Source organism: Hippocampus bargibanti, linkage group LG04 (genome assembly GCF_051943395.1).
Source record: "Hippocampus bargibanti isolate YZ-2025 linkage group LG04, ASM5194339v1, whole genome shotgun sequence".
NCBI classification, from domain to species: domain Eukaryota; kingdom Metazoa; phylum Chordata; class Actinopteri; order Syngnathiformes; family Syngnathidae; genus Hippocampus; species Hippocampus bargibanti.
The window spans coordinates 31762360-31782713 of NC_142737.1; the positions used below are offsets into that span (position 1 = coordinate 31762360).

General features: G+C 43.7%; 2 protein-coding genes and 1 long non-coding RNA gene across 10 annotated transcripts; 1 reads left to right on the forward strand and 2 right to left on the reverse strand.

Moving 5' to 3' along the window:
• Positions 1–422: 422 nt before the first annotated feature.
• Positions 423–7910, reverse strand: nudt12 (nudix (nucleoside diphosphate linked moiety X)-type motif 12). 2 transcript variants are annotated; one of them, XM_088995176.1, is made up of 8 exons: positions 7733–7910; positions 6309–6510; positions 5364–5619; positions 3787–4054; positions 3551–3718; positions 1047–1160; positions 783–982; positions 423–706 (listed from the first exon to the last, which is right to left on the reverse strand). In XM_088995176.1, the coding sequence occupies exons 2-8, from the start codon at positions 6503–6505 to the stop codon at positions 578–580; spliced, it is 1332 nt and encodes a 443-aa protein (XP_088851302.1). In that variant the 5' UTR covers positions 6506–6510; positions 7733–7910; the 3' UTR covers positions 423–577. The 2 variants fall into 2 exon arrangements, with proteins under 2 accessions (XP_088851302.1, XP_088851301.1); XM_088995175.1 differs by lacking the exon at positions 7733–7910 and adding an exon at positions 6967–7093.
• On the forward strand, positions 6399–15992 carry LOC148899719 (uncharacterized). Of its 2 annotated transcripts, none has more exons than XR_016114789.1 (4): positions 6399–6528; positions 9813–9921; positions 10027–10438; positions 15864–15992. It is a non-coding gene; the product is annotated as an uncharacterized LOC148899719 (long non-coding RNA). The 2 variants fall into 2 exon arrangements; XR_016114790.1 differs by lacking the exon at positions 6399–6528 and adding an exon at positions 7552–7712.
• Positions 8432–18984, reverse strand: slc12a2l (solute carrier family 12 member 2-like). 6 transcript variants are annotated; one of them, XM_088995172.1, is made up of 26 exons: positions 18880–18984; positions 18002–18423; positions 16710–16832; positions 16538–16613; positions 16382–16477; positions 16134–16273; positions 15822–16041; positions 14781–14908; positions 14547–14631; positions 14316–14467; positions 13010–13117; positions 12821–12944; positions 12654–12755; positions 12410–12565; positions 12236–12335; positions 12005–12116; positions 11792–11932; positions 11590–11696; positions 11443–11522; positions 10959–11096; positions 10684–10797; positions 10350–10461; positions 10185–10271; positions 9984–10119; positions 9842–9909; positions 8432–8761 (listed from the first exon to the last, which is right to left on the reverse strand). In XM_088995172.1, exons 2-26 carry the CDS (start codon positions 18371–18373, stop codon positions 8626–8628), a joined length of 3213 nt encoding a protein of 1070 aa, XP_088851298.1. In that variant the 5' UTR covers positions 18374–18423; positions 18880–18984; the 3' UTR covers positions 8432–8625. The 6 variants fall into 6 exon arrangements, with proteins under 6 accessions (XP_088851298.1, XP_088851296.1, XP_088851295.1 ...); XM_088995170.1 differs by having other exon boundaries at positions 16538–16634; XM_088995169.1 differs by having other exon boundaries at positions 16134–16189; positions 16274–16477; positions 16538–16634.
• Positions 18985–20354: the final 1370 nt, after the last annotated feature.

Genomic DNA, 20354 nt, shown 5'->3' on the forward strand with positions numbered 1-20354 from the left:
CCACCTTTGACAAGACCATAATGAGCCTAATAACAATCACACTCGTTTGCTTTGTTGTCTACTAGTGAATGTGTTTGTAAAGGGGGGGCAACGCAAGCGTCTTTTTAAATGTTTGTACATTTAAAAACAAGCAGAAATAATTGACATTAAAGGTTTTTTTTTGATACTTTTTTATTTTTGCGTTTATTTTATTAGTCAGAGTGTTAAAAAATTGGGTGCTATTTTGAATTCAATTCGGAATCCATTTCCCATGAAAATCGTCCACTTTTACTTTTGAGTTCTTTCTTTTATTTTGCGAGCAACTTTCCAGTGGAACAACTTCCTGTATGTGGAGATGTCAAGGACATTGCGCCCGATCGTGACGCGGAAGCTACATTTGACGCCGTCACGGAGCTGAAAAATCGGGAAGCAGAACGAGTGAGTGAAAAATTTTGTAGGTTCGCATTTTATTTATTTTGTGCTTTTATTTTGGTGGTAAATCAGGTGGGATTTGCATTGACAGAAACTTTTTTTTTTTCTGTTGATGACACACGGTTGTTCCCACGTCAGGTGGTTCCGGAGTATTTGAGGTCAAAGGTCATAAATTTGCAGCAGCACCGATCCAGTGGCGCAGGAGCTGGTGCGCGATGGTCTGCTTGGGCGGCAGGACGAGACCCGATTGGACGGGACCCGGGACGGATCCTCCCCCCAGCAGCGCCTGCATCACCTGAGCGCAGGACACACACCCAAAAAAAAAAAAAACATTGGTGAAACTGATGAGCGGACTGGTTTGTTTGAATCACCTGTTGCCGCGGAAACCATCTGGCCTCCTCGATTTCGCTGCGGTCCACGGTGATGTGGGTCGCCACGGCAACGCACAGGCAGCCGATCATGAGCTGTGAGGGCATGGGCCACGGCTGACACGAGACGTAGCGCACGCCGTCCACCGTCACGCCGCTCTCCTCGCGGACCTCGCGCCTCGCCGCCGCCTCCAGCGTCTCGCCTGAGGGTCACTTCCTATCAGCGCCGCTTCCCGTTGTGCCCGTTGCGTGTGCGCCGGCGCCTACCGGGCTCGATGAAACCGGCCAGGCAGGAGAACATTCCGGCGGGGAACACGCTCTTGCGGCCCAGGAGGCACTGGTTGCCGTCGGGGTGGACCACCAGCATGATGACCACGGGGTCTACAACCATCCAACAGATGACAACAAGGTAAACAACAAAAGCAACGCGCCCGCTGCAACTTCCTGTATATGTGGTTAGCGAAGGGGTGTCCAAACTTTTTTGCAAAGGGGGGCAGATTTGGTGGGGAGGAGGCAACCAACCTAACAGCAATTCATTTCAATACACTTTTTTGTAATAGTTCAACAAAAGTAATTGTTTTTTTTGTTGATTGTCGCGATTTTAGATAATTAAAAAAAAAGTAGAAAATCGCCATTTTAGTTGTTTTTTTTTTTTAATTCAAAAATCTTTTTTTTTAATTTATAACATTGCCATTTCAGAAATGGTTTGAAAATTTAGAAAATCACCATCTTAGAATAAAAAAATCAACTAAATTGGTATTTTAGATATTTTTTTAATTTAGAAAATCGCTATTAGAATTAAAAAAAAATTAAAATCGCCATTTTAGAATTATTTTTGTAATTAATAAATCACCATTTTAGAATGTTTTGTTTAAATTCGCAAATTGTCATTTTAGAAAATGTGTAAAAATTTGAAATTCGCCGTTATCGAATTAAAAAAAATTGATAATCATTTGTGATTTTTTTTCATAAAATTGCTATTTTAGATAAATGTTATGGACATTTAGAAAATCACCATTTTAGAATACAAAAAATCAACAAAATCGCTATTTTATGTATTTTTTTATTTAAAAAATCGCTATTTTAGAATTAAAAAAAAAAAGAAAATCAGCATTTTCGATTTTTTTTCAAATTCGCAAATCGTCATTTTAGAAATGGTAAAACGTTTAGAAATTCGCCTTTTCGAGAAAAAAATTGAGAATAATTTTTGATTTTTTTTAAATAAAATTGCCATTTGAGAAAGTGTTTTAAACATTTAGAAAATCACCATTTTATAATTAAAAATATCAACAAAATCGCTATTTTAGATCTTTGTTTAAATTTCGAAAATCGCTATTTTAGAATGTATAAAAATAAAAGCCACTTTAGATTTTTTTTTTAATTATAAAAATCACCAGTTTAGATTTTTACATTTGCAAATTGTAATTTTTTGAAAATTAGTAAAAATTTTACAAATTCATTATCGAATTTAAAAAATAATCACTTTGGCTTTTTTTTTTATAAAATTGCCATTACAGTAAATGTTTTAAAAATGTAGAAAATCACTTTAGAATAAAAAAATCAACAAAATTGCTATTTTAGATTTTTTTTATTTAGAAAATCACCATTTTAGAATGTTTTTTAAAATTCTAAAATCACCATTTTAGATTTTTTTTCACAAATCGGCATTTTAGAAATTGTGTAAAAAAAATTGAAATTTGCCATTAATCGAATTAAAAAAATCGATAATCACCATTTTAGACTTTAATTTATTTTAGTTTTAGTTTAATTTATAAAATTGCTATTTCAGAAAAAAATTAACATTTAAAAAATCATCGGTTTTGAATTATAAAAATCAACAAAATTGCTATTTTAGATCTTTTTTTAAGAAAATCGTGATTTTACAATAAAAAAAATCAAATTACAATTTTAGAATTGTTTTTAAAATTCACAAATCATCATTTTAGAAAATTTGTAAAAGAATTTCCAAATTAATAAATTTTTAAAAAAAATCGCTATTTTTTTAATTTATAAAATTGTCATTTGAGAAATGTTTTTAAAAAATTTTGAAAATCACCATTTTAGAATTATAAAAATGAAAAAAAAATCACAATTTTAGATTTGTTTTTAAATTTAGAAAATCACTATTTTAGACGAAAAAAATACAATTGCCATTTTAGAATTCTTTTAAAAATTCAAAAATCACCATTTTTTTAAATTCACAAATCGTCCTTTTAGGAAATTTGTAAAAAATGTAGAAATTCAGCATGATTTTGATGATTTTTTTTATAAAATTCATAATCACATTTTTTTTTACTTTACAAAATTGTCATTCGAGAAACTTTTTTAAACATAGAAAATCACTATTTTAGAATTTTAAAATATAAAAAAAAAAATCACAATTTTAGGTTTGTTTTTCAATTTTGAATATCGCCATTTTAGAATTAAAAAAAAAATCTCCATTTTAGATTTGTTTCATGTAAAAATGTTTGCATTTTTCTGAAGACTAGCAAATCATTTTAAACATTTGTAAAAAAAAAAAATTAATCACCATTATCTAATTAAAAAAAAAAAAAAAATCGCCATTTCAGAAAATTGGGGGGGCTTATTCAAAAATCACCATTTTAGGTGTTATTTTAACTACCAAAAAGTCATTTTTGAATTTTTATTTTTTTTTTTTTTTTAGAAAATTGGCATTATCTTTTTTTTTTCTTGATAATGGCTGCTTTTGGCCCTGCGGGGGGGGGGCGCACTTTGTGACTTTAAATCCGTGTCAGCGTGTGCGCGCGTACCGGTACGTGGGTAGCACGTGTTGTGTACCCCCTTGTTGCTGGGGCACTGTTGCTTCCGGCAGCTCCTCTTGTGTCCTCCTTCCTCGGAGACGGTGGCGCCGCCGCATGTGGAGCAGAAAGCGTAGCGTTGGTGCCAGGCCAGGAGGGCACGGGCCGGCGCCAGCACGCCTGAAAGAAACAACAAGATGAAGAACTCGTGGAACGAAGACAAAGGCCGGCAATTTCCGAAACCGTACCGGCGTCCTCGTAGGTGAGTCGAAGCAGGTCACGGTGCGGCGACGAGGCGAAGGAGCACTTGTGCTTCCCGTCCGGGCAGCGGGCGAGCAGGGCGGCTTCGTCCTCGTCGCTGCTGATGGCGAACCAGGCCAGGTGCTCCTCGGATGGATTTTCTGTCGCCGTTTCGCTCTTCCTTTTCTCCACTCCCAAGAAAACCAACGTGGGCTCCGGCTTATCCAGGAGATCTTTGACGGCCTCGTAGCCCAGCCGACATAAATGCTGCAGACCCTGCGGGAAGGCCGGAACGGGAGTCCAAAACCAGGTTTCAATCAATGAAAGCACAGAACCATGAACGCTCAAAAGAATATGTCAGCAGTTTTTGATTTGGGAGGAATGTCGGTGCCATTTGATATTTATCCATTTCATCTCTAAGCGCCTTTCAAAACTCTCAAGGTCACTTTACAGTTACAGGATGAAATTTTTCTGTGGGTGAGCAGCGGCAGCCACACGCGCCAGCGTTGGCTCAACTTGGAATAACTCAAAAAGATAGAAATCTAGCTAGCTAGCTAACAGATAGCTAATAGCCAATAACTAGCTAGATAGCTAATGTTTCCTGACTCAATTAGCTCGCTAGCTAGCCATATGGCTAATAGATAGCTAATAGATAGCTAGCTAGTAATAACCCATTTCATTTCTAATTGCCTTTCAAAACTCAAGGTCACTTTACAGTCACAGGATAAATTTTTTCTGTGGGTGAGCAGCAGCAGCCAAACGCGCCAGCGTTCGCTCAACCTGGAATAACTCAAAAAGATAGAAACCTAGCTAGCTAATAGATAGCTAATAGCCAATAACTAGCTAGATAGCTAATGTTTCCTGACTCAATTAGCTTGCTAGCTAGCCATAAAGCTAATAGATAGATAGCTAGCGAGTAATAATAATCCATTTCATTTCTAAGCGCCTTTTAAAACTCTCAAGGTCACTTTACAGTCACAGGATTAAGTTTTTCTGTGGGTGAGCAGCGGCGGCCACACACGCCAGCGTTCACTCAAACCGGAATAACTCAAAAAGATAGAAACTTAGCTGGCTAGCTAGATAGCCATTGTGTTTCATGACTCAATTATATGGCTAGCTAGCTAGCCACATAGCCAACAGATAGCCAGCTCGATGGAGTGTCATGGCTGGACAGCCATTGTGCCTTTTTTGCGCCTGTTAGCATTTTCACAGTGACGTGCCTGATCCACTGGTGAAAAGGACATTCTTTCATCTAGAACTGCTTCATGCAACAAAGAAGGTTCAGAAAAGTGCTTAAGATGGAATGACTCTTTGTGTTGTCATATTTTGTTGTTGTTTTGACTTTGAAGATGGCGCCGCGAGAGGGGCTGCCTTTACAGCAGCTCCTGTATTTTGTTTTTCTAATTCTTCCTTTCCTTTCCTCACTTTGCTGCTGTGTAATGTCTATTTCTCCATGGCAAGGCTAATAAAGGCTAATCCAATGCAAGATGTGCAAAGAATGAAGTTAAGAAACAAGACTAAAAGCATTGCTCCAAGACTATGAAAGGCCCCCCACAACCCCCTTCAAATCAAAAACTGTTGCAACCTGCTGGTCCCGATGCAGCATGGGGCTAAGATCTTTGAAGAGCAAGAAGACGGAGGTTGGATGTTTCTTCCTGTCCTCCAGCCACGCGACATCAGTCCGCTTGGCGCTGAGACGGTCCAGCGGTTCGCTCCCAAAGTAGTTTTCCTCCTCGATGCCATTTTGGTCACCCAGTAAGACGCAGACGTGCTGGTGACCCCAGAAGGCGGCCACGTCGGACGCGCTCTGACCACTGGCGTTCACCCGACTCTTGTCGCTCCTTCAAACAAGAACGAGAAGTTTGAAGGACAACACTTCATTTGGAGGGGGGGTACACACTTATGCAAACATCCTGGGTCACATTGGTGCTGGGAAATCATTTTTCCCCCTTCTGTGTCAGCTTCAGCTGTTGTTAAAGTGCTACATAAACCAATATATACATATTGGTACGTATTGCATTGTATTTTGTACATCTGCCCTCATTTCAAGCTCATATAACCCCAGACCCATAAAATTTAGGAATTTTTTTCTGATGAAAGAAGAGAATCTAAGGTTTGGTATGCTGCATTGAATGTTTATTTAGTCCTAAAACTTAATATTTTATGGGTTCTGGAATTTGAGTGACTATGACATGCTTCATGTCACAAAGAGGGTACAGCAAGTGCTGAAGAATGAATGACTCTGTGTTGTCATATTATTTGTTATTTAGTTTTTTGGCTTTAAGATGGCGCCGCGAGAGTGACTGCCTTTCCTGCAGCTCCTGTATTTTGTTTTTCTACTTCTTTCTTTCCTTTCCTCTTCCTTTTATAACTTTCTGCTGTGTTACTTCCGGGCGGAGTGAACACTGACGCGAATGGCTGCCGCTGCTCACCCGCACAAAAAGAAAATTCTAATCCCGTGACTGTAAAGTGTCCTTAAGAGTTTTAAAAGGCGCTTAGAAATCAAATTTATTATTATTATTATTTCTACCCATGTTGCAGCAACGTTTGCACCACGCCGGCGTGTCCGCTCCTGGCGGCGAGCATGAGCGCTGTCCATCCTCTGGGGCCGGTCCGCTCCAGCAGAGACGGGATGGCGGACAGCAGCGACGTGACCTGAGCTTGGTCGCCGCCCGATGAGGCGGACAGGAACTTGGCCACGATTTCCTCCTCGGGCACGCCGGACATTTTGCCTGCGGACGATGCATGAGGTAATACAGTACTGGGGCATCTCTTGAGAATAATAATACATTACAACAGTACAACCGACGTCACTTTTTTGTTTAACTGACATCAGGAAAACGTTTTATAGCATCTAAAATACCCAAAACATGCAGTATGATATTTTTATTCAAATGCAAAACACCAATTAAAAATGACTTAAAGTGTCCAAAATCTGCAAAAAATTGAGCTGCGAATTGGGCATTTTCAGAAAGTCCCGCCCCCAGTTCGTGATGTCACGCCAAGACGTCTTGCATTACTAGAGAATGAAAACAATGGCTTCAGATTCGGAGAATATGCTTTCTTGTTACACATCCAGTTATGAATATAATTCAAATAGTTCTGAAGAGGAAGGCATACATGTTTGCAATCAATTAAATAAGTTATTCCCTATCATTTTGAGGCAACATTGGGGGGAAATGTCTCACCCAAAAAAGAGGCACAAAATGGCCACCTCCGTTTCCACAGGCTGGTAAATTCCTTATATGGAGCTTGGACACCCTCTTCTGGCGGCTTTTGGGGGCAACGAGGTTTTCAGACCAAACAAGTACAGCAAAATACATTGACGTGATGGAAGGATTGCTACAATGTGTCTTTTTTTTTTCGGTCAGGGGCGTTCCGTTAGTGACGTCACGTACGGACTCGTCACCAACTCACAAACAAGACTTGCTGAATATTCAGCGCGAGTCTTAAAATGTAAAATTTAGCTATATGCGGTGGAATCTTATTAAAATACGCTCAGTAGAAGTCATTTGAAGCCATTTTACAAATTATGGACACAACTTGTTGGTTGTCCTTTAAGGCTTAGAAAATTAGAAAGTAGAAATTTATTTTTTAAGGGAACTGGGAACGGATTATTCTCATTTCTCGTTTGTCCTTTAAATCCCCATTGTAAACGGATAACATATGTTTGTCATTTTAATTTGACATCAAGTAAAACGAAAGTAAAAAAAATGGGCGGGTGTAATATTTAAATGGCGTCGTTCAAATTGTTATCTTAAAACTAGTTGACTCGGGAAGTGAAAACATGAAAGAATCGGAGCGGAATTAAATGTTAAAACTACTGCAGACACGGAACTACTTTTATTTGTTTTATTCGCGGTCACCGGCAACAAGCACACGAAAGTATTTGTGGAATCACGAATTTTCTGTCCGACATTTGAGACTTGACGAGGTGAAAACATAAAATCTTACTCTGTTCTCCAAAAGGAAGCCAGACTAACTCGCTCGATAACACCGCGTTGGGATGCTATCACTGGCCGACTTTGTGAAATCAGAAAAATACAACATGAAAGTTGTTGTTGGTGTTAAACAATTTATGGCAAAAGTCACCGGAAACCGTCGAACGACGAGCTCGACGATCGACCTGTTGCATTACAGGTGACGTCATGATGAGGTGCGTTCAGGTGAACATCCAATAGAAGGGACACGTCATTGAAACCCAACTTCAAACTAGTCAATGCAACTTGTCGAAACACCTGCATCCGGAACAACGCCATTCGCCGTATATTACGATAAATAAACAAGCTAATAGCACCTATCAGAACATATAAAAAACAATAATACAAACACAGCTATTCAACGTTTCGCGATGGCGACCCCTGAAGGGAAAAAAAACGAAAAATAAAGAAGATTCAACGATGTACATGCGAGATTTTGTACTGCTTTGTTGATATTTTTCATGTATAAAGATTCGGGATTGACTTGTTTTTTTACCTCGCCAAATTCTTGTAATACAATACCCGTTTCCAAACACAAATATTGACCATTTTTCTCGGGACTTGACATTATTCCAGGTTCTTTGATAGCATCGTTGTGGTTTGTTGTGAACGCAGGCAGAATTGTTTTTGTCGTTTTACTTAAAAAAAATTTAACTACAAGACACGGTGCATTTCGTAGTTTATTTATTCCACAATGTTAAAAATATAACATGATAACATATGGACACATTCTTTCTCCACGTTTGATTCATGTCAACAAACCGTTAAATGAGTATGTGGTAAATACTTTGTTGGGGGTGGTGGCAAAAAAAAGCTGATTAAAAACTTAGCAAGTGATTCTAAAGTAAAAAGTTTGACTTTAGTGTGTTAAGAGTAGAACGTGAGCACGCTCTGGTGGTTTCCTCGCACCAGCAATAGAGGAGGAAGTTCCTTGGACAGCGTTTCTAGCCAGCACATGTAGAGGGCGCTAGAAACCACGCCCTTCCTCGCCAATGGCATCGTCCTGATCAATTGTAAAAGGAAAGTACACTTGATTAGTTTATAATATTCATTATAACAATGTTAGAAAGAGTCCAATGTAATTTCTGGCGTTGGCAGGAATCGAAAGAAAACGCTAGATGAGGATAATGCGTCGCTAACAATGACTATGCGAAACAAGGAAGTGACGTATAAGAAAGCGGAGGGGAGTCGAGTGGTGCATTCAAGTGCACTCGGTTTGGTTGTGAACCCATTTTCAGCCGAGGTTAAATACAATCATTTTTTAAGCAGATTTTTTTACCATCACATTTGGCGTTTTTTGATACGGAAAAGAAAACAATGGAAACGATGTAATTACCTGAAACACAACAAAAATGAAAGCTTTTACTGTCACATGCTCATGTCGCTAATTGCTTGACGCGCTACTCTCAACTCAAGAGTACTTCAAAACTTTATATAATTAAATATGTCATTCTTACACGTAAAGATGGAAATATGCTACTCAATTCTGTGTATTTAATTAGTGACATTCAGTGTATTAGCTAACTGGCTATATAGCTAGCTATCTATTAGCTATATAGCTATCTAGGTGGCTTGCTATCTGGCTAGCTAGCTATCTATTAACTGGCTATTTGCTAGCTAGCTAGCTTTTCTCTCTATTTGAGTTATTCCGGGTTGTTGGCTATCTATTTGCTATCTACTAGGTGGTGAGCTAGCTTTCTGTATATTGGCTTCCGGGTTGAGTAAACGCTGGCGTGTGTGGTTGCCGCTGCTCACCCACAGAAAAACTTCATCCTGTGACTGTAAAATGACCTTGAGAGTTTTGAAAGGCGCTTATAAATGAAATGTATTATTATTACAGTAAAGTCTCGTTATATCGATATCGGATATATCGATAGTCCCGGTTATATCGATACTATTTCTATGCACGCACAGAGAAAATTACATGCAAACAGGGTCAGATATATCGATAGTCCCGGTTATATCGATATTTTTTCGGACTCCCTTGAATATCGATATAACGAGACTTTACTGTATTACTATTATTATTATTTCATCGTTTTCTCCTTTTGCAGGTATGTTTAAAGACTCGAAGTTTCCTCACATGACGATGAGCTTGGCGTCGCCAGAATGTTCCTTCAGAAGCTCGTTGAGTCGGATCTGCCGATTGCTCTGAAAACAAACGTAGGTGTCATAAGCTAGCTAGTAAAAATGGCTGCGCGCATGGCGGACGCGGTCAGCGTCACCTTGGCCTTGTAGAGCTCCAACTCGTTGTCGGTGATCCTCCAGGGCTCCTCGGCCTTGAGACGCTCGGCCGCTTCCTGGTCCATGTCCTCCTCCTTCAACCTGTACGGCTCGACCAGGGCCTTGAACCACAACTTGCTACAACCAAAAGTGTTTAGTTTGGCTACACAGGTAAGTGTGCACACGTCTCCATTGTCACTTACTTGTGTTTCTTAGGTTTGGTGTTAATGTCCCCGAGAACGTTGATGTCGGAGAAGTCGATCCGGAACCTGCTGAGCAGCGTCGCCATCCTGTTTACGCAAACACCCCCCCCTGTCAGTGTGCTCCCCAGTCCCACGAGGTGCCGGACGGGTGCGCGCTAGGCTGACATGCGTCTATCGTGGTCGATGCGGTTGATTTTTCCTCCGATGAAGACTCGAATGCGGCAGTCGGCCCACTTGCTCCGGTTGGTCAGCAGGTAGGGAAGCAGCAGTGTCAACCCTAAACCCACAAACATGTACGAAATAGTCAAAATTGTCCCTAGGTATGAGTGTGAGCGCGGATGGTTGTTTGTCTCTGTGTGTCTTGCTGGCTGGCGACCGGTTCAGGATGTCCGCCGCCTAGTGGCCGAAGATAGCTGGGATAGACCCAGCATCCTCCAGTGACCCTACTGAGGATAAAACGGTTTGGAAAATGGATGAATGTATGGAATTGTAAATTGACCTCCGTCGTCAAAGAGCCACCAGACGTCGATGGTTCCTTTCCCTTGTTTCTTCTTGAACTGCTGACTGGACTCTTGAAGGCGTTGATCACTTGAACTCAGAACCTCTTTGCCATCTATGCACAGATTGACGGTTTTGTCAAGTTCATTTGTTCAGTAACCAAGATGGGAACTCAGTCTTCCTTATAAATTTTGTCACAGGTGAATCCAGGTAGCGCCTGGATACTAATCATCACGATAATAATAACTATAATCAAAATAATAATCGGTCCATCACCTCCGATGATGAGCGGGCTTCTCTGGTTGCGAACAGTCTTGAACGGGCTAGAATCTGAATCTGAGTCCTTTGTCAGAGGGAAAGTCACTGGGGTGTCTTTGCTAACTGGAGGCTTCTCGTAGGAGCAAGACAGCTCGTCTGCAAAGAATGCAAAGAAACCACACACATGCTGGACAATCACTCTTTGGAGTCAGCCGATCCTCCATCAAGAGTCTCCATTTGGTCCAGAAAGCTGCTGCTTCCAAGTTGACTGCTACTCGTAAGAGGGAGCACATCACTCATCTGGTATCTCCTCAACATGTGAGAACTGCTTTTGATTAGTTTTACAATCTGAAAAAGGACCTGGGCTCATCTCACCCCTCTGACCTCCTCCGGTCCTGCCCGCTGTCTCGGGACTACAGACCCTTTTCCGCCCTTCTCTTTGGAATAAACATTCGGAAAGCCCCCTCCTCTCAAAAGAAGAAACTCCATCATTGCCACTGACCTTGTCCTTGGATGTGAGAGACATCCAGACCCTCAGGAAGCCTCAGGATCACCATTCCGAACTGCAGGTCAAAGCCGTCACTGCGCAACAACGTATCAAGTGAAGACGATGACGACAGAGGAGAGGAACACAAAAGGGATTTCCTACTGGATGATGTTGATATACGTCTCCACGTCATTCATTTGACCCTCCATCCAGTTGTTCTTGAAGCCCAGCACCAGGGTGTTGGGTTTCAGGCGGCCCAGACCCACCGACTGAACCGGGAAGAACCAGTGTCACTCTATCCTCCGTTCAAGCAATGAAACAACAAAGGGAAGGCGGCGGTGCGTTGGGGGGGTATTATCGCCACCTGCAGCAGAAAGTGCACGCCGTGTCTGAGTGTGTCAGAGAAGACGGGCGCGTAGAAAGCTTTGATGCGCTTCTTGTTGAGCCAACGTTGACAGCGGGCATGCTCCTGCGACGCTTCCTTCACGTTGGGACGGCGAGACGCCTGCGGGAGGCGGAAAGGGCTCGTCATCAGGTTGCCATGAGACAGAGAGAACTTTTAAAATTGGGTACGTACAATCCGGACGTGTCCGCACACCATCAGACCAACATTCTTGGTGATGGAATGGACCAGTTGCAGAAGAGCTGGCCGAGCGCTGGGATACCCGGTCAGAACCAAACACTGAGGCCTGCCGGTAGCAGAAAAAAAGACCTCAACGGACAAAGACACCCTGATATCGGCCGATAATGTCTGTGGAATCTGGGGAGTCTTGTCTTTTGCTCCAACACAGTCCCTATTTGAGCTCACCTGAAGTTCTTGACGTGGTCCTCCACACCGGTCAGGTTGAGACATTGCGTGAGCGCCTGATTGTAGATGAGCGCCTGAGTGGACGATCCCCAGTTGACGTCTTGGATGGGAAGAAGGCAATGTTGAGCACCTGAGGGGAGTGGGGAAGGGGACCAGAGTGCGCTTCACGCTCACCAGGCTTCTTGTAGCTCACATAGATGTAGAGCGCCAGGACGATGAGCAACGTGACGAGGGCCGCCCACCAGTTGATGACAAACATGACCACACAGCACAAGATGGCACCCGCCAGGGACACCCACATGTTGTAGTACTTGAAACTGGGACGCCACCCTGGGGTGACGAGGGCGGTGAGGGGTAATGACGCCAACGGTTTTGTCTCCCGCTGCTTTCCCTTCACGAGAGAGGACTTCAAGCTCACCTGGAGAGTTGGCCAGCGAGGCGTGGAAAACGGAGAAGTTGATGAGCGTGTAGGACGCCAGGAAAAAGTTGGAGATGATGGGAGCGATGATGTTCAACTCGGCTGACGGAATAAGAAAAATGAGCCGCAAATGTGGCGAGGCAAGCACGTCGTCGTCGGGAGACTACCGATCAGGATGAAAGCCAGGCCGATGCAGAAGGTCAGCACGTAGCCCCGCAATGGCTCGTTGTTCTTGCCGTAGCCTTTGGCAAAGACGCGCAGGCCCGGGTAGATGTTGTCCTTACACAGCGCCTAAAAATCAAATTCCTTAATTCTTCTAATCTAATTTTTAAATGGTTCAGCAGTTCTGTTCCTACCTGGAAGACTTTTGGAGCGCTGACCAGTGACGCCAGGGCAGACGACAAGGTGGCCGAGAAGATTCCTGCCGTGATGAGGGGCCCAAAAGCCGATGCCAGACTCATCGCCTGCAAGGTGACTGCTCGTCATTTGACTTCTGACAATCCTCCCAAATATGAATGGTTTGAAAAATCACTTGGTCGTTGAAACCACGCCCCCAACCCCTCCATGTGCGATCAAATGCCAGTAGTCGTCCAGGATGGATGCTACTTTGTCAAGCATCTTCTGTCTACTCATGGAATCTATACCATCAGGACATCACGGGAGTTTATCCATGCAGCAACAACGACGCACTCTAAAAGGCGGTAGCTAGCTTGCCATATCTTGGCGGGTTGTTATAGTTAGCTTGCTATGACGCACTCCCCCAAAATCGAGTCAAGCTAAATGAGTACTCCATCGGAACAACGATCTTCTTGGGATTTATTTAGCAACAAATATCGGAAGTCACTTTTCCTGTACAGCATTACCTCAGCTCACAAACTTAATTGGTTCCCAGCAAGTGTGTGTACTGTGAAAGGTTTGTCTGCCAAAAATGTATTTCCCGTACGAAACCATTAAAATGACAATAATCTGTTCCCAGGTCACCATAAAAACCCCATAATTTTCGACTAAATAAGCCTTAAGGGACAACCGATACCATTTTTTTGTTTCCTAACTGACATCAGAAAAATGTTTTATAGCATCTAAAATACCCAAAACACGCAGGCTGATATTTTTAGTCAAATGCAACACACCAATAAAAATGACTTAAAGTCTCCCAAAACTGCCACAAAATACACTCGGAAATGGCAAGATTCAGAAAGTCCCGCCCCCTTGTTCGTGACGTCACACCAGGATACTCCACAAAATGCCTTGCTCCAGAATCAAAACAATGGCTTCAGAGAGTTCAGATTCAGAGAAGATGCTTTCTTGTTATTCATCCAGTTGTGAAGATGATTCAAGTAGTTCTGAAGAGGAAAGCATAACTGTTTGCAATTGATTAGAGAAGTCCTTCCGTATTGATTCGAGACGTCTGGACTCCAATGTAGCGTCCCAGAAAATGCACAAGATGTCACACAAGCTCCGTTGGAAATGGGCTGATTTGTCTGCTGGGAATTACACCTTCTTTATGGTGTTGCGTTATTTCAGTCGGTTGTGTGCACGTTGATGGGAGTGCCTCAACAATGCGGCGATTCATGACGACAAGAGGTTTGTGACGTGCAACAACTACGGCATTGTCCTTCCCACATCCCCAGATATGTAGACAGCCTCGGGTGGCCATCTTACCTGGAAGTCATTCATGAGTCCGTACTGGCATCCACCCTCTTTGCAAATGGAGAACTCGTACCCCAGTGTACAAGCGGCGCCGTCTGTGCAGTTAACGGTGTCGCTCAGCGTGTCATTGACGTCGCCCGTAGCGTCCCTCACCATGCACGAGCCTGAGGGATCATGGCCGAGTGCGTTGGTTAGCGTCGCCATGCTAAATGACAATGATGATTTCGTAGACCGTTCGCTGACCTGCAGAGATGGCCACACCCACGTAGGTGAGGCCCGTGATGAGGATGGCGAGCAGCGTTCCTTTGGGGATGGCGGACTGGGGATCCTTTCAAGGATGGATACCACACCACCGATTGGACCCGTGTTGCCAAACACTCCCTACCCACTCTATAGTGAACCAAAACTACACCTCACAGTTCATCATTTGCGACACACCGTCGATGACTCCTAAGCCATCGTTTTGGTTGCACTTACGCTGAGGTCCCCGGAGATGTTGGCTCCTGCCAGGATCCCGGTGGCCGCCGGGAAGAAGATGGCAAACACAGAGAAGAAGGTCTCATCTTCCCTGAAGTCTGGGCCCAGGTTTTCCAAAAATATAGCCGCTGCAGAAATGACAAAATATCTCAGACACGTTCAAAGAAACTGCTTAAAGGTCTAGGAAGAGATCTGAGTTCTTCTGCTGGGATTACTGGATCATGGCTGCCGAAGTCTGTGACATTAAAAGAAATGATGATGTCTGGATGGGATGGATATTGTCGGGGATCTGATGCTATCGGTTAACCCTAACCCTAACACCAACCCTAAACCCTAACCCTATACTTTCAAATCGGTTTGATGTTTGGATAATTCGAGAAGGTGCCGAGCGGTACATCGTCTGATGGTGGTTGAGTTTGTCTGCAGGGCTTCAAGTAAGATCATATCTGTGTCAGGAATGCTTCGAGATGAGCATTCAGATTCCGTTGGGACCTTTCATGAGCTAAGAGTAATTTCTCTGGGATCAATTGAAGATGGCTGCATAAATACTCTTGTGCCTGGAAACTCTCTGGGACCAGAGTGGACCCAGAGTTTCTCGATGGTTGGTTGTCAATTTCTGCACGATGTCTGTGACGTGCCAGGAATGGTAAGTCTGGTATCCGCTAATTTCAAATGAGGGCTGGAGAACATTGGTTCCTTGAGAGCCATATTCCGCCCGCCTGATCTTGATCTCTCTTGACTTCAACATATTCAATTATTCACACGCTCAGCTCATTAATAAGGTCTGTAGAAGAGAGATCAAAGACGGTTGGGTTATGGCTCTCATGGAACCGGATTTCCTGACCGCTTCTCAAATATCTCACGAATATTCTGAGATTATCTTGAAGTATCTCTTCTGTGCCAGGAGTTATTCTGGGATCATCTGCTGGTGTCTGTAGGAACGTTCAAAGATCGATTTGTGGCGTGTTTGTCATTGTGTTATAAACTTAAAATTTGAAATTGAAATTGAAATTGTGGATATAAGCTTGAAATTTGCCTGACTTCGATATCCAAAGAATCCTTTGGCCTTCTTGTCCTGGGCAGGTAACAGGCTTCCGATGAAGTAATTTGCGATAGCGGCCAGTAGGACGATCAGCAGCACAATCTGAGCCTTGGCCTCCCACTCCATCCCGGCCACCGAGATGCCCAGCAGCAGGATGACGGTCAGCGTTCCCACGATGCGGATGTCGTTCAGCTCGTCTGTCATTAGGGCGTCCACGTCCTGGAAACCAGCCCGAACAAGACAGTGAAGAAAAGGGGTCCCAAGCGCCCACGGTCGAAGGATGCCAGGGCCGACCGGGAGGCCTTCCTCACGTTGAGCATCTCCACCACCGTCTCGGCAAAGCCGACCACGTACATGGCCACCGCCACTGCGTTTGCAAAAGCAAAGATGAGACCGATGGAGCCCCCGAACTCGGGACCCAAGCTCCTGGAGATCAGGTAGTAGGCGCCACCTGAAAACACACGCCTGGCAAGTTTGACGGCTGAACTTATTGCAGAACGTTGCGAGACCAACATCGTCCATCTCGTCAATGAGAGCAAAGGATTGGCGAGACTTTCACCTCCCCGGACGAAACCGTTGGTGGCGATGGCGGAGGTGGACAGACCCGTGATGGTGGTCACCAACGTGGCCATCAGGATAATGGTGATGGTCAGTCCTGCTCACAAATGCAACGTTAGCTCATGTAGGACACGAAGAAACGGAAGTGACGATGTACCGATGCCGGCCTGTCCCACAATCCACGACATCCGGATGAAGAGCATCACGCCCCAGATGTTCAGCATACAGCGTACCTGCGGAAAATGGCCTATGTCCTTTCCCGCCAAATTGGGCAATTTTTCAAGTTGAACTTGAAGGGAAAGGGATTGGTCTTGTGTGGCTGTTCATACCAGGACTCCTTTGATCCAACCGAACTTGACGGCGGTTCCTTTGTTCTCCTTGACCGCCCGGGCCGCCGCCTCCTCGGCCGCCGATGGCTCCTCTCCGTTGGCCATGCCATCGTCCAGGGGATCCTGAGCAATGGCAGCAGAAAATGTCGTCACAGTGAGCCAAAGTCTACGGATTTTGACGAACATGGCGGACGGCCAAAAGCCGAGACCCATGCCAGTCCTGCGTTGGACTCGCGTGCCCGAGTGCGTGTCGAGTGACGCCTTCATTGCCCGACTCACCATTCGCACTTGAGCTATCTAGCTATTGAGCTTGCTATCTGACTATCTAGCTGGCTACCTAGCTGGCTATTTGCTATCTATTAGCTAGTGGCTAGCTCTCTAGCTATTAGTCATTTATAGGCTAGCTAATCTCGCTATCCATCTAGCTGGCTACCTTGCATATCTATTTGATATCTGTTTGCTAACTAGCTATCTAGCTGGCTACCTAACTAGCTATATATTTGCTATCTATATGCTATCTATTAGCTATCTATATAGCTAGCTATTTGTTATCCATTAGCCAGCTAACTAACTATCTATTTGAGTTATTCCAGACTATCTAGCTGGCTATCTTTGCTATCTATTAGCTAGCTGGCTAGCTCTCTAGCTGGCTATCTAGGTGGCTACCTTGCTACATATCTATTTGATATCTATTTGCTAACTGGCTATCTAGCTGGCTACCTAACTAGCTATCTATATGCTATCTATCTAGCTAGCTATCTATTAGTTATCCATGAGCCAGCTAGCTAACTTTCTATCTATTTGAATTATTCCAGATTGAGTGAACGCTGGTGCATGTGGCTGCCGCTGCTCACCCACAGAAAAATGTATCCTGTCACTGTAAAGTGACCTTGAGAGTTTTGAAAGGTACTTAAAAATTAATTGGATTATTATTATTATTATTATTATTGCAGTAAAGTCTCGTTATATCGATATTCAAGGGAGTCCGAAAAAATATCGATATAACCGGGACTATCGATATATCCGACCCTGTTTGCATGTAATTTTCTCCGTGCGTGCATAGAAATAGTATCGATATAACCGGGACTATCGATATAACGAGACTTTACTGTATTATTATTATTCAGTCACACACATGCTAAGGATGCGTGCTAAAGGACACACGTTGAGTCACACGGACAGACTCCTTTGTGCTCCCTTTGTTGGTCCATCCAAGACTTTAGATGTTAGATTAGAACATCAAGTTTCCCATCGGTAGCGTGCGGCGGCGAGTGACATTTTGTGGCACCGACCTTGTCCAGTTGGTCGTGGAGCTCAGCGAGCGAAGGTCTGTTCATCTTCTCGCCGAGGGTGGCGTCCGACTGGCGGTAGAAGTCGATGTTCGGCACGGCGTCCACCGTGTTGTGTCCAAAAGTCCTCATGTAGTACGTGTTGGAGTGCGTCTCCGACACTTGCGTCTGCCCTGTACCCGTCGAGTGCAGGCTGACTGAGTCACACCGGGGCCCGTCTGGCTCCAGGAAAACATCCGGGGGGAGCCCGATGTCGCTGGAGTCGGGGTCGTTCAAGCCAAACCGGAACCGGGAACGAGACTCGTCCTCGCGCACCACGTCCACGTGGAAGCGGCTCTCGGTCGCCTCGCCCGCGCCCGCCGTGCGTCCCGACATTCTGATGGACAAATCCCACTGCGGTTCCGCCGTCTAACGAGGCCCACGGCCTGCGCAGACACACAATACAATGCATATCAGAATCATGTTTATTGCCAAGCATGTAGAACACGCTGCTCTAGTATCAAAAAAATTGCAAAGAGGCACTATACAGTCTATTTGGGTTACTATTTAAAGAGTTAAGAGCTTGGATCAGTAGCGCCTGCCTGAGGGGAGTCGCTGGAAAAGATGGTGGGCAGGGTGCCGAGGATCTAGTAGGATATTCCGCTGGAAAAGGTGGTGGGCAGGGTGAGAAGGGTCCAGTAGGATTTTCTGCTGGAAATGGTGGTGGGCAAGGTGCGGAGGGTCCAGTAATATTTTCCGTGCCCTTGTTTGGATTATACTATGAGACCGGAAGAAATTTTTTGTTCGATAAAATGGCAGATTTTTTTTTCCATCTGTGTTAGTTTTTTTAGTCATCAATTTTTATAATTTACGCAAATAATGTATATAAAGTGAGTGTTTACCGGTTGTCGAAATGACTTTCCCACCTGAAGATGACCCTTGTGGAATAAGCTCGAATCCCAGCAAGCAAGTTTCCGTCCAGAAGTTGGTCCCCTGTCACAATGAGTGCGACACTGGCCTGGACTTCAAGTGGCCTATTGTCATTGGCGACCCCCCCCCCCCACGAGTCCCCCCCCCCCCCCCAATCCCGCCCCATGGACGTCATGGCCAGCTCGATGTGGATTGACAGCAACTGAAAAGTTTGTGTTCAGCCACTTTTGACTCAGGGGAGCAAAAACAAAGAATATGGACTTGATTTACCTTTAAAAATTTAAAGTAATGTCATTTATTTCAAAATAAGTGCACATTTTTTCATGAAAATGTCCTAAAAAAGTAATTGGTCAATTTTTTACATATATTTTTAAATTAAAAAATATTTATCGATGAAAAGTTTTCTTCAGCCATCATCTCTACTTTTTTGAAGGTGTCGGACGTTTCGCTTCTTATCCAAGATGCTTCTTCAGCAAACTAAAGTCTTACTGGTAGTATCGGCCCTATTTATATATCCCTAATGTCCAGATATGGTGGCGCCGGACACTGCTATGATAGGTCACTACTCTCAGGTAGGGGGGAGCAGAGGACCACTCCCTGCGGCCCCACCGATTTGTCCCACATTGCTGACTAACGACTGGCCTTATTGCCCCACTCCCTCCGGTATCACCTCATCAGCATTACGAATGTTGCCTAACCTCTTTTGCTTAAGCAGGCTATTGTATGAACGATCCAAATTGAACCTCACCCCACCAAACCGGTTTAATGAATGATTTAGTTGTTTTATGAAAATCGCTTCTTTGACTCCCCTTTCAAACCATCTATGTTCTTTCGCTAAGATTTTAACCTTATTGTCGTCAAATGAGTGGTTGCTAGCTTTTAGGTGCATATGTACTGCCGATTGAGGCCCACTAGTATTATCCCTGCGATGTTGATAAAGTCTTTTTTTGAGAATTTGTTGAGTCTCCCCAATGTACTGCTCTTTACAATTTTCATTCTTACAATGTATTGAATAAACCACATTACTTTGTTTTTCATTTGGTAGCCTATCTTTTGGATGCACTAATTTTTGCCTTAAAGTGTTTATCAGTTTGAAATAAGTAGGAATTTTGTGTTGCCAAAGGACTCTTTGTAGTTTTTCAGAAACTCCTGCAATGTAAGGTACTGCTACTCCTCTCCTTTTTGTATCTTCAGAATTTTTGGTTTCATTCCCTATTCTTTCTTTCTGACATTTGTTTAAAGACCACTGAGGGTACCCACAGTTTGTGAGTGCTCTCCTGATATGTTTTGACTCCTTTTCTCGACCTTCAACGTTTGTTGGTATTAGTTTAGCCCTATGCTGGAGAGTTCTGATAACTCCTAGTTTGTGTTGTAGAGGATGGTTCGAATCGAAAAGTAAGTATTGGTCAGTGTGTGAAGCCTTCCTAAAGACTTCTGTTTTTAGCGC